At 42.2% G+C, this 13992-nt stretch overlaps 1 protein-coding gene across 1 annotated transcript in view; it reads right to left on the bottom strand.

The window, feature by feature from the left end:
* LOC126481985 (hemicentin-2) overlaps positions 1-13992 on the bottom strand; it is a 1625790-nt gene that overhangs the window by 311620 nt on the left and 1300178 nt on the right. The window contains exon 9 of the mRNA XM_050105950.1: positions 4194-4353. Within this exon, the coding sequence (XP_049961907.1) occupies positions 4194-4353 (160 nt within the window). The remainder of the gene's footprint in view (positions 1-4193; positions 4354-13992) is intronic.

Genomic DNA, 13992 nt, shown 5'->3' with positions numbered 1-13992 from the left:
TCAAGGTCGTCGGCTACAACGTTGTCCGTGGTGAGAGGCTTTTTTTGGGGGGCAAGGGGGGGGGGGGCGAGGTCATCAGTCTCCCGACAGGTTGAAATTCCTCTCCTGTGCTAACCTCTTCTTCTCACAGTAACACTTGCAACCTACGTCCTCAATTATTTGGTGGATGTATTCCAATCTCTGTCTTCCTCTACAGTTTTTGCCCTCTACAGTTCCCTCTAGTACCATGGAAGTCATTTCCTCATCTCTTAAAAGATGAAGTGAACATATGGTGTGTCATGGGCGAACACTCTGTTTTTAGAATAATTGAAAAGCCACGGTCGCTTCAATATCGTTTACTAGATGACCGGTTTCAGCACTCCGTAGGTGCCATCATTGGATCTGAAACGTGGATTAACATTTATAAAACCACATGGACATCATGGCACAAGATGTCCTGTTATCCTGTCCCATCTCCTTAACAGTTTTTTGCACAAATTCCTTTCCTCTCCGATTCGTGCGCAGCTCGTAGTTTAGGGTCTAGCGATTCTGCCTCTGAATCACGGGGTCCCGGGTTCGATTCCCGGCCGTGTTGGGGATTTTCTCTGACCAGGGACTGGGTGTTTGTGTTGTTCTCATCATTTCATCACCATCATCATTTGTGAGAGAGACTAGATTTGATTGTGAAAAGAAAATGGACTTCGTGAAAACTGGGACTTTGTATGGGCGCTGATGACCGACCAGTTGAGCGCCCCACAAATCAAACACCATCATCACCTCTCTGATTCTGCACTGAACCTCCGAATTCCTTAGATTATCAGTCCACCTAATTTTCAACATTCGTCTGTAGCAACACATCTCAAATGCTTCGATTGTCTTCTGTTTCGGTTTTCCCACAGTCCATGTTTCAGTACCACTCAACGTTGTACTCCCGAACTACGTTCTTAGAAATTTCTGCCTCAAATTAAGGCCTGTGTTTAATACTAGTACTCTTGGCCAGGAATGCCTTTTTACCACTGCTAGTCTGCTTTTGATGTCCTTCTTACTCCGTCCGTCATTGGTTATTTTACTGCCTAGGAAACAGAATTCCCTAACTTCATGTACTTAGTGACCATCAATCCTGATGTTAAGTATCTCGCTGTTCTCAATTCTGCTACTTCTCATTACTTTCTTTCTTCAATTTACTCTCAGTCCATATTCTGTACTCATTAGATTGTTCGTTCTATTCACCAGATTATGTCAACCTTCTTCACTTTCAGTCAGGATAGAAATGTCATTAGCGAATCATATCACTGATGTACTTTCACCTTGGATTTTAATTCTGCTCCTGGACCTTTCTGTTATTTCCATCTTTGGTTCTTCGATGTAGAGATTGAAGAGTACGGTGGAAAGACTACATCCCAGTCTTACACACTTTTTAATCCGAGCACATCGTTCTTGGTCGTCCACTCTTATTTTTCCCTCTTGGCTCTTGTACATTTTGTATATTACCCGTCTCTCCCTATAGATTACCCCTACTTTTCTCAGAATTTCTAACATCTTGCACCACTTTACGTTGTCGAAGGATTTTTCCAGGTCGACAAACCCTATGAACGTGTCTTGATTTTTCTTTAGTCTTGCTTTCAATATCAACCGCAACGTCAGAATTACCTCTCTAGTGCGTTTACCTGTCGCGGCTAATCCGCACATCAGTAGCAGACAAATTGCGCGATGATCGGGAATCTAAAACGTTGGTGTTGAGATTGCTTCATCAACATCGTTTACAACCGTACCATATTTCTATGCACCAGGAATTGCATGGCGACGACTTTGAACGTCGTGTACAGTTCTGCCACTGGGCGCAAGAGAAATTACGGGACGATAACAGATTTTTTGCACACGTTCTACTTAGCGACGAAGCGTCATTCACCAACAGCAGTAACGTTAATCGGCACAATATGCACTATTGGACAACGGAAAATCCACGATGGCTGTGACAAGTGGAACATCAGCGACCCTGGTGGGTTAATGTATGGTGCGGCATTATGGGGGGAAGGATAATTGGCCCCCATTTCACCGATGGCAATATAAATGGTGCAATGTATGCTGATTTTCCTACATAATGTTCTACCGATGTTACTACAAGATGTTTCACTGCATGACAGAATGGCGATGTACTTCCAACATGATGGATGTCCGGCACATAGCTCGCGTGCGGTTGGAGCGGTATTGAATAGCATATTTCATGACAGGTTGATTGGTCGTCAAAGCACGTTCACCGGATCTGACGTCCCCGGATTTCTTTCTGTGGGGAGAGTTGAAGGATATTTGCTATTGTGATTCACCGACAACGCCTGACAACATGCGTCAGCGGATTGTCAATGCATGTGCGAAAATTGCGGAAGGCGAACTACTCGCTGTTGAGAGGAATATCGTTACACGTATTGCCAAATGCATTGAGGTTGACGGACATCATTTTGAGCATTTATTGCATTAATGTGGTATTTACGGGTAATCACACTGTAACAGCATGCGTTCTCAGAAATGATAAGTTCACAAAGGAACATGTATCACATCGGAACAACCGAAATAAAATGTTCAAACGTACCTACATTCTGTATTTTAATTTGAAAAAACTACGTGTTACCAACTATTCGTCTAAAAGTGTGAGCCATGTGTTTGTGACTATTACAGCGCTATCTATCACAAAGTAAAAAAATGTGGTCCAACTAAAACATTCATATTTCTTTACGTACTACACGAATATGTAATAAAAAATGGGAGTTCTTATTTAAAAAACGCAGTTGATATCCGTTTGACCTTTGGCAGCGGCATCTAGCGGGCCAACCATAGAGCCATCTGGTTTCCCCTTCAAGCTAAACAAGTTTCCTTCTTTGTAATTTTTTCGTTTGACGCTTATTTCGTGAGATATTTGGCCTGGTCAGGATCAATGGACCATCCTGTATATTGTGAGCTGAGTCGATATCTGCTCCTGGGTACGCCTTTTCATTCCAGTATCTGAATTCGGAATCTCTGTCTGACCATGATATAATCTAAATGAAATCTTCCCGTATCATCCGGATTTTTCCAGGTATACCTCCTGCTCTTGTGATTCTTGAACAGAGTATTCACTATTACTAGCTGAAACTTGTTTCAGAACTCAATTAGTCTTTCTCCTCTCTCATTCCGTGTCCCATGCCCATATTCTCCTGTACCCTTTGCTTCTACTCCTTTCCCTAGAAGTGCATTCCGGTCTTTCATGACTATTGGATTTTCGTCTCCCTTTACGTACTATAATCCTCTTTCAATATCGTCATATACTTTCTCTCTTCATCTTCAGCTTGGGACGTCGGCTTATGCACCTGAACTATCTTTGTCGATTGTTTGCTGCCGATTCTGATAAAAACAACCCTATCACTGAACCGTTCACAGTAACACACTGTCTGCCCTACCTTCCTATTCATAACGAGGGAAAGCCTGATATGTGCTATTCTGGGCACACTCTTTACACTGTGGATCTCGGGATATTGAATTCCCTAATGATTTCCGAAATGGAATGACACATGCCATTCCGCGTTGGATTTTTTTTTAATTTCCGTCAGCGGCCGTGATCACGTCGGAAGCCTTTAGACTTGAATCACCTGAGTACAAGTGACAGCTCCACCAACGCTCTGCTCCTTCATACCTTGTGCACGCTTTACTACCGCCTTGTGAGTATTTATCGCTATCCGATGACTTTTGCCACGTCAGTGTAAAAATTTCTGAGATTTTACAATTCTTCCTCATTTGAAATTAAAGGTCTTTTGTCTTTGTCTACCTTAATTGCAAAGGCCGTGCCATCCATAATTTTTTCATGAACACTGTGTAGAATTTTTTGCTTTACAGCAATGTCTTTTTGTTCTTGCTGTCTTACGTTCATCTTTAACACCTACAACTTTTGCAACTCATAATGTTCATCGTCTTAATTGGCAGAACCCATTGATCCTGTACTACCTAAACTGGTGCAATAAAAATTTTAATTACATGTTCGAATACCATGTTTTTTGTGTGTGTGTTTTTGCCATTCTGTATCTGACTATCGAAATATCTGACTGATTAATAACAAGGTGAACAAAGGGTGTTGTTAATCACACAGCTGCAAGAGCGAGAGTGCGTCGCTGTGGTGAACAGCGAGTATCTGCAGTCAGGCAGGCAGGCAGCCAGGCAGCCAGCAAGCAGCAGTGGACGCTACTCACACTGGACCCTGAGCCTGAGCGGAGCGCTTCGCGTCTCCCCCTCGGAGTTGGCGGCGGCGCACGAGTAGTCGCCGTTGGAGGCGCGCGTCACCCCCAGCAGCAGCAGCGTCCTCAGCGACGTCACCACGCTGAACGAACTGTCGTTGCGCAGCAGGCGGTCCTGCGGGCAAACGGCACGTTACCAAACTTGTGAAGAGAAAAGCGTAATGCGGCTCATCTAAGGCAAAACAAAATGTACTGTACTCTTTCTCTACGACAGTTTCAGTGAGTCTGACTAAAGGAATGTAGGCTACAAATACATAAAAAGAGTTGGATTAGAAATAAGTAATCACGTAACGAATTTCGTCGAATCAGACAGCTGTTATTGTTGTTGTGGTCTTCAGTCGTAAGACTCGTTTGATGCAGCTCTCCATGCTACTCTATTCTGTGCAAGACTCTTCATCCCCAAGTAACTACTGTAACCTACATCCATCTGAATCTGTTCACTGTAGTCATCTCTTGGTCTCCCTGTACGATTTTTGCCACCCACGCTTCCCTGCATTACTAATGTGGTGATCCCTTGATGTCTCAGAATGTGTCCTACCAACCGATCCCTTCTTCTAGTCAGATTGTGGTGTGGGAAATATTTGTCTGCTCCATTCAGATTGTACGACAAATTTCTCTCCAATTCTATTCCGTACCTCCTCATTAATTACGTGATCTACCCATCCAATTTTCAGCATTCTTCTGTAGCACCACATTTCAAAATATGCTTCTATTCTCTTCTTGTCTAAACTGTTCATCGTCCATGTTTCGTTTCCATACATGGCTACACTCCATATGTATACTTTCAGAAAGGACTTCCTGACACTTAAATCTATACTCGATGCCCACAAATTTCTCTTCCTCAGAAACGCATTCACTGACATTGCCAGTCTACAATTTATGTTCTCTCTAGTTCGGCGGTCATTAGTTGTTTTCCTACCCAAATAACAAAAGTCATCTACTTCTTTAAGTGACTCATATCCTAATATAATACCCTCAGCATCACCTGTTTAATTCGACTATATTTCATTATCCTCGTTCTGCTTTTGTTTATGTTCATCCCATATCCTCCTTTCAAGAAAATGACCATACCGGTCTCAACTGCTCCTCTCAGTCCTTTCATGTCTCTGACAGAATTACGATGTCATCGGCAAACCTAAAAGATTTTATTTCTTCTCCTTGAACTTAATTCCTACTACAATTTTTTTTGGTTTCCTTTACTGCTTGTTCAATGTACAAATTTAATAAGCTCACGGATAGGCTACAGCCTTGTCTCACTCCCTTTCGTGCCCCTCGACTGTTACAGCTGCCATATGGTTTCTCTACAAATTGTATATAGCTTTTCGCTCACTGTATTTTACCCCTGCCACCTCTAAGTTAACAAATGCTATAAACGTAGGTTTGCCTTTCTTTACTGTATCTTTTATGGTAAGTCGTAGCGTCAGTGCTGCCTCGCGTGTCCCTACATTTTTCCGCAATCGAAACTCATCTTCCCCGAGGTCGGCTTCTACCAGTTTTTCCATTCTTTTGTAAGCGATTCGCGTTAGTATGTTGCAGCCGTGACTTATTATACTGATAGTTCCCTAATTTTTACAACTGTCAGCATATGGTTTTTTCGGAATTGGATTTATTATATTCTTCCTGAAGTCTGAGGATATTTCCTGTTTCATACATCTTGCTCAGCAGATGGAAGAGTTTTGTCGTGGCTGGCTCTCCCAAGGCTACCAGTAGCTCTAACGGAATATTCTCTACTCCTGGGGCTTGTTGTCACTTAAGTCTTTCAGTGTTTTGTCAACTTCTTCAGATAGCTACTGGATTGGAAAGAGACCGATTACTGCAATTCAAATAAAATTTGTAGTACTTTGCTCCTAAACCATGAGCTGAACGCTGGAGCTGCCCTCCTCACATTAAAGTGCAAGAAGTCAAATATTCAAACTAGAGTAAGTTTATATTAAAAAATGAACAGCTATTGTGTGACTAATCCCATAACGTGACGTAATGTAACACTATGTCGCTATCAGCAATAGTAAAACAGAAGTACCTTACAAACAGAAGTCATCGTCCGTGATGCGAATGAAGTACTGTATGCAATAAAATATTTGCGAAATTCGGTCGTTAGGAGGCTGAGCCAAAAATCTGTAAAGTGGGAGGAGTTCGTTATTAAGGAACTAATGTTAACGTGAAGTAATTTACTAGGAAGACACTACTGTTTTATAATATTGCTTCAGAGTTTAACAAACTGCAGTCTGCAGATTACAGTATGTAGTCAAGTTTTGAAAAATACGACTGATGTCCAAAATTAAAGAAACAAACGTAATTTTTGCTAGGTTGCGTTTATTTTGCCACAAAACGATGTAACCAAGTGACAGCAAAGTAGAAACAATACAGCACGTAAACAACTGGAACACGCATAACAGTAGACGAGAACGTTCTTCGTTTTTTCCAACAGATTAGCACACACTTTCCGAGAAGTGGTTTATTTGCTCACTATGGTGTGTGACCACTTATGGCTGCAACATAGGCCTGACAACGACCGAGCATACTGTGAATGACGTCATAAGTGTCATGTTGAGGCAATAACGCACATTCTTCCTGCGGAGCTGCTCGCAAGTCTTGGAGAGTGGTTGGTGGATGATGAAGCGATGCAATCCGCACCCCAGAAATGCTCTACGGGATTCAAATCGGGAGAGCGAACAGACAAGGCAATGCGTGCAGTATCTCCCGTTACCAAGAAAACATCAACCACTTGTGCCCTATGACGTCGAGCATTATCGTCCATCTGTACGAAGTCTGGGCGCATAGAACCTCGCAGCGACTTACATGAGATCCCAAGAACACGTCACGATACATGATAGCAGTTACGCCTTTCCGGTCACCCGCAAAATTTCTTGAAGAGATGTTCGAGTGATCAATATAATCCGTGCTTACGCCATTAGCGATGCTCCTCGATATCAGTCTCTTTCTACAATGTTCGGGTCTCGAAATGGTGCGTCCGTCGAGAACCACTCTCCAGACCAAATCGGGGCTCATCTGTGAAAAGAACATCACTGTTCGACTGTTCAAGTAGCTTGTTGTCGACTCCACTCTATAAACATTTCTTTCTGTGAAAGCGCGCCAGAGGCATAGAGACAGCAGATCTCCGACATTAAAGACCACTCTGTCGAAGCCTTCTTTACAACGTTTGCCTCGATACAACACAGTGCCTGCTGCGAGGACAGATGACTACTGCTGCCCAGCACTAAGGCGGTACCGTCGTGCCCTTACAAAAAAAAAATAACTGTCCTCACTTTCAGATGTCACACGTGTTCGACCCTGCCCCAGTCTTCGTGAAACACTTTGGGTCTCTATAAACTGTCGCCACATCCGAAAAACAATAAAACGATTCACTTTAAGCCATCGGACCACATGGGTTTGCGACAGTCCAGCTTCCATTCATCCTATGGCTCTCCGCAGCAATGTCTGGACGGTACCTTCTGTGTGCTATAATGCACTGTCTGTGGCAGTATACACAGCGTTGTGGCTGTAGCACCACCTGGCAAACACTACTCTGTTTGATAGGTGAGCTGAAGTCATCGTTGGCGTGGTTTCCCGTTGACCGAAATGCTAGCTGCCATGCAGAACACGATCGTACGGACATCTGTTGACAGTTTGTACAATTATATCGTGAATTAGACACAGGACGGGGAAATAGCGGTTTGTTGTCTTAATTTTGGACACTAGTGTGCATCTCCCACGTCACGCAGTCAGGAAGCATTTTCCATGTATATACCATCAACACTGCCACAATGTAAGTCCTATACGCAGCCCGTGAACCGTATTTTTTTAATTTTATTTTTGCTTACTTGGAGATAAGACGCTAAGCTACACTGCTGTAACCAAAGTTGTAATCAGACCAACACAGGTGCGCTTTTATGGTCCGATTACTGTTACTTTCTTCTTCCATCACAGCAAACCGCTTATCTTATTTTCTCCTTAATAGCTGTAACTGAGATCTTAAAAAACGTTCCAGGTTGCAGTCTGAATAATGAAAAGACACAGATTTGAATTGGCTGATGTAAAAACTGGATTGGCAGCAGGCGTCCAGCAGAATAAAGTATCTTATTCTTAAAAAAAGAACTGCAATTTGACTTATTGGCAACTGGAAGAACGTGACTTTAAAATAAATGTTTCTGTAACAATTAGCTTTGCCACGATCACTTAAATTTACATTAAATTTCACATTACCGGTTTCGGCAAGTAGCTGCCATCTCCAGATGCGCCTAATCCACTGAAATGCGTTGTAGCGATATGTGACAAATACAGTTACTCAGTTTGAACTAAAACCGCTGCAGGGTCAAATACCACAGTGCTACTGGAAAACGTGCTTAACAACTGCTCTCTTAAAATTCAAGTTGGAGAAATAACAAGTGCATCTTATTCTATAAATCATGGTCTGGCACAGATTCCGATTCTGGCCCCTCTTGCATTTAACTTGTACACTAGCAATACAGTCACCACTGATTCTGTAAAGTTCAGCTACGTCGACGACCTAGACAAACAAACAAGAAGCAGCATATTCGAGGAACGTAAACAGACAGCCACTAATGATCCAGAATAACTCGACCTGTATTACAAGCTTCGAGACTTTGCCAAAACACTAACCAACAAAGTGACAAACAGAGAACTGAATATAATCTGCCGTTGCAACAAATTACGTCAACCTAATATTTGTGACTCTTGACAGATCCTCGACTTTAGGAAACACCTAGAACTGACAGGACACAAGTTAAAATCGACAAGTAGCACATTAAGGACGATGGGCTGGTGCTGACTGGGGATCACACGCCATATCGTCCTGCATCTAGCAGCGATGGGTCAAAGGGCCGCTTGTAACCCACTGATGCCTCTACAACGTTTCTTAAGTGCGCGCAGTCTAAAGTGCTTTCTCAACTGCCATATCAGTTCTCCGTTTAGTTTCATTTTCAGTCAAACTGTCAATTTTTCCTAAGTGTAAACATTAAACACTGAAACAGAGACTGAGAACTGACAGGATGGATAGACCTATTTGCTTCATTTAAGATTTTAGTATTCCTAAGTGTAAACAAGTGGATCATGCCCTAGTGCGTTTCTCATTTCTGTTCTCTTGAAAACCAGTGCACGTAAACAATTGCCATTATGTCCAAGGGCAACGATTTTGTTATCAAGTTCATAGATATTTATAAAACTTTACGGTGTCTGTGGAACAAAAAAGGCGCATGTCATCACAATGCTAACAGTAGGGAAGTCGCCTACGCTCTCCCATTACCGAAATACAAGGAATGATACACAAAGGTAACAAGGATAGTGGTAAAATCCGCCGGCCGAAGTGGCCGTGCGGTTAAAGGCGCTGCAGTCTGGAACCGCAAGACCGCTACGGTCGCAGGTTCGAATCCTGCCTCGGGCATGGATGTTTGTGATGTCCTTAGGTTAGTTAGGTTTAACTAGTCTAAGTTCTAGGGGACTAATGACCTCAGCAGTTGAGTCCCATAGTGCTCAGAGCCATTTGAACCATATAAGAAAGAACTTAAAAAAGCTGAAGACGGTGAAAGAAATGGAGCAGTAACTGGAGATATATACAAACCATTCTATGGTATTACGATCTCCTTTCGCTTACCAACCAAAAGCCGACTGTAACAAGTGTTAATATTATGCACCATGAGGAAGAAAACCAGGAAGCGGTATGTACTTAAAAAATAAAAGGTGCAGATACATTTTTATATCACATTGCTACTTTATTTGAAAAGTGTTTGTCTCCACCAGAAAAAAGTTTCCCAAAATATTTTTTTTTGTACAGATTCATCTTGTCATTCAAGTCGTCCTTCATTTACAAAATATTCCACAATTTTTTGGACAATATTTGGAATCATTACTAACATTCCCACTGCCGGTGTCATTTCTCTGATTTACTAGCCATTGCACTTCAATAATCTCATCTGAATTCATATCATCTAGATCGCGTGTGATGTGTCAATGTCAGATCGCGTTAATAAGAATATGTGAATACAACAGCATGTCCAGACGAGGATAATCACAGTTTATACGTCTTTCAAATTTATAGCAGAATGAAATTCTAAATCTATTTGACAGTGTGCCAAACGCATATTCGACAAATCTTCTAGCCCTAGTATTTTTTACTTAAAGGCCATCCGATCGTAATTCAACTATTACATATAAAATGGTTTAAAATGTTTCGCGTTAATCCCCGCACTAATACATACCGACGCTTGGTAGCACTAGCTTTTGGATTTCTGTCAGGAGGTAACTGCAAACTGCTGTTAGTTAATCGCTCGTGAAACTTGGTTTTGATAATTACGCCCCCATCTGATTTAGCTTCATTTGTTCCTACATCACACAAGTTCCTAATTCGAATCCACAACAGCCATGAGAATAATATTATGAAACTTCTTGTAATTCCACAACAGTGATCCACTTCCTGCAGGTGTAATTATGCCAACATGTTTGCCAATAACAACTCCTAGACAATGTGGAAACTGCCATGTATGATGAAAACCTTCAGCAACTTTTCTCCACACGAATTCATTTCGTTGAAGCTAAAGCAAAGACAAACATTGAAAATAGTTACGCAATACCATGCACGGTAGCTCGGCGTGTTCAGTCAGAGGGTTAGCTGCCCTCCTTAGTAAAAAACTGAGTTAATGGATAAACGAGAAACTTGAATAAGCGTCATGGCATGTCCGCCCCGAACACGTACGACCAAAATGAGATAAAAAAGTAAAAAAAAAGGACGGTAGCATCTTTTATTAGTAATAAAAACGTCATTGGTCCCAGGTTCGATAACAGGCCACCGTTTAAATTTTTATCAGTAATCAGCACTGCCGACCGCAGATTTCCGCCATAAGAAGTCATCTTCATTCTGCCAACGGATTTGTCAGAGAGGGCGGAGAAATGGACAGAGGTTCAGGGCGCTGTCTTGTCCTTAGGGTGGAAAACTGCCCCTAAAAGCGGAAGAATCAGCATTGATCAATGGCCTGAGGATTCAGAAGTGAATGGAAACCACTTCATTCCAGACACGTAATGTGCACCCACATGTGGCCAGTAACTGAAAAAAGTGTTGTGACGATCTCACCATAGGCGAAAGATTCCCGAATAGTCCCTCATTCGGATTTCTGGGAGGGATGACCGTGAGAAAAAGACTGAATAACCAACGAAAGGATAACGTTCTGCGAGCCAGGGCGTGGAATGTCAGAAGCCTGAACGTGGTACGGAAGCTACAAAATCTGGAAAGGGGAATGCAAAGGTTCAGTCTAGATGTAGTACGGATCAGTGAAGTGAAATGGTAAGAAGACATGGATTTCTGGTAGGATGAGTATAGGATAATATCAACAGCAGCAGAAAGTGGTATAACGGGAGTAGGATCCGTTATAAATAGGAAGATATGGCAGAGAGTGTGTTACTCTGAACAGTTTAGTGATTGTTCTTATCAAAATCGACAGAAAACCAACACCGACAACTATAGTTCAGGTATACATGCCGACGTCTCAAGCTGAAGACGAAAAGATAAAGAAAGTATATGAGAATATGGAAGAGTCATACAGTACGTAAAGGAAACTGAAAAACGAATTGTCATGGGGGACTAGAATGCAGTTCTAGTGGAAGAAGCAGAAGAAAAGGCTACTTGAGAATATGGGCTTGGGACAAGGAATGAGAGAGGCGAAAGACTAATTAAGCTGTGTAATAAATTTGAGCTAGTAATAGCGAATACACTGTTCAAGAATCACAAGAGGAGGATGTGTACTTGGAAAAGGGAGGATGATACGGCAAGATTTCATTTAGATTACATCATGGTCAGACAGAGATTCCGAAGCCAGATACTGGATTGTAAGGCGTACCCAGGAAGAGATGTAGATTCAAATCATGATGTAGTAGTGATGAAGAGTAGGCTGAAGTTTAAGAGATTAGTCAAGGTGAATCAACACGCAAAGAATTGGGTTCAAATGGTTCAAATGGCTCTGAGCACTATGGGACTTAACATCTCAGGTCATCAGTCCCCTAGAACTTAGAACTAGTTAAACCTAACTAACATAAGAACATCGAACACATCCATGCCCGAGGCAGGATTCGAACCTGCGACCGTAGCAGTCGCCCGGTTCCTGACTGAAGCGCCTAGAACCGCTCGGCCACCGTGGCCGGCAAAGAATTGGGATACCGAAGTACTAAGGGATGACGCGATGCGCTTGAAGCATAAGGAATATCTCAGTAGGCAGTACAGTTGAAGGGGACTGGACATATCTAGAAAGGGAAATCTAAGAAGTAGGAAGGAAAAACATAGTTACAATGAAGATAACTGAAAAGACACCATGGTTAACATAAGAAGAACTTTTGTTGATCGACGAAAGAAGAAAGTGCAAAAATTTTAAGGCAAATTCAGGAATACAGAAGTACAAGTCACTTAGGAATGAAATAAGTATGCAGTGCTGGGAAGCTAAGACGAAATGGCTGCATGAAAGTGTGAAGAAATCGATAAAGAAGTGACTGTCTGAAGGACTAACTCAGCGTATAGGAAAATCAAAAAACCGTTCGGTGAATTTAATAGCAAGGGTGGTAACATTAAGAGTGTAACGGGAATTCCCATATTAAATGCAGAGGGGATAGCGGGTAGGTTGAAAGGATACATTGAAGGCCTTTGTGAGGGGGAAGATTTGTCTGATGTGATACAAGAGGAAACAGGAGTCGATATAGAATAGAAAGGGAATCCAGTATTGGAATCATTTAAGAGAGCTTTGGAGGACTTAAGACAAAAACGAAAGATAGGTTAGACAATATTCCATCAGAATTTGTAAAATCACTGGGGGATTGGCAACAAAACAACAATTCACATTGATGTGTAGAACGTATGAGTCAGGCGACATACCATCTGCCTTTCGGAAAAATTTCATCCACACAATTTCGAAGACTGCAAGGGGTAACAAGTGCGAGAATTATAATACAATCAGCTTAACAGCTCATGCATTCAAGTTGTTGACGAGAATAATGTACAGATGAATGGCAAAAAAAAAAAAAAAAATTGAGGATGTGTTAGATGACGATCAGTTTGGCTTTATAAAAGGAAAAGTCACCAGTGAGCCAATTCTGACGTTGCGGTTGATAATAGAGGCAACACTGGAGAAAAATCAAGACATTTTCATAGGATCTGTCGATTTGGAAAAAGCGTTCGACAGTGTAAAATCGTGCAAGATGTTAGAAATTCTGAGGGAAATTGTGGTAAGCTATAGGAGAGACGGGCAATATACGAGGGCAGTTCAATAAGTAATCCAACACATTTTTTTTCTCGGCCACTTTTGGTTGAAAAAACCGGAAATTTCTTGTGGAATATTTTCAAACATTCCCGCTTCGTCTCGTATAGTTTCATTGACTTCCGGACAGGTGGCAGCGCTGTACGGAGCTGTTAAAATGGCGTCTGTAACGGATGTGCGTTGCAAACAACGGGCAGTGATCGAGTTTCTTTTGGCGGAAAACCAGGGCATCTCAGATATTCATAGGCGCTTGCAGAATGTCTACGGTGATCTGGCAGTGGACAAAAGCACGGTGAGTCGTTGGGCAAAGCGTGTGTCATCATCGCCGCAAGGTCAAGCAAGACTGTCTGATCTCCCGCGTGCGGGCCGGCCGTGCACAGCTGTGACTCCTGCAATGGCGGAGCGTGCGAACACACTCGTTCGAGATGATCGACGGATCACCATCAAACAACTCAGTGCTCAACTTGACATCTCTGTTGGTAGTGCTGTCACAATTGTTCACC

The sequence above is a fragment of the Schistocerca serialis genome, chromosome 5, assembly GCF_023864345.2.
Source record: "Schistocerca serialis cubense isolate TAMUIC-IGC-003099 chromosome 5, iqSchSeri2.2, whole genome shotgun sequence".
Taxonomy (NCBI): domain Eukaryota; kingdom Metazoa; phylum Arthropoda; class Insecta; order Orthoptera; family Acrididae; genus Schistocerca; species Schistocerca serialis.
Note: the sequence above shows the minus strand (reverse complement) of the source record. Positions and strands in the feature narration are given on the sequence as shown.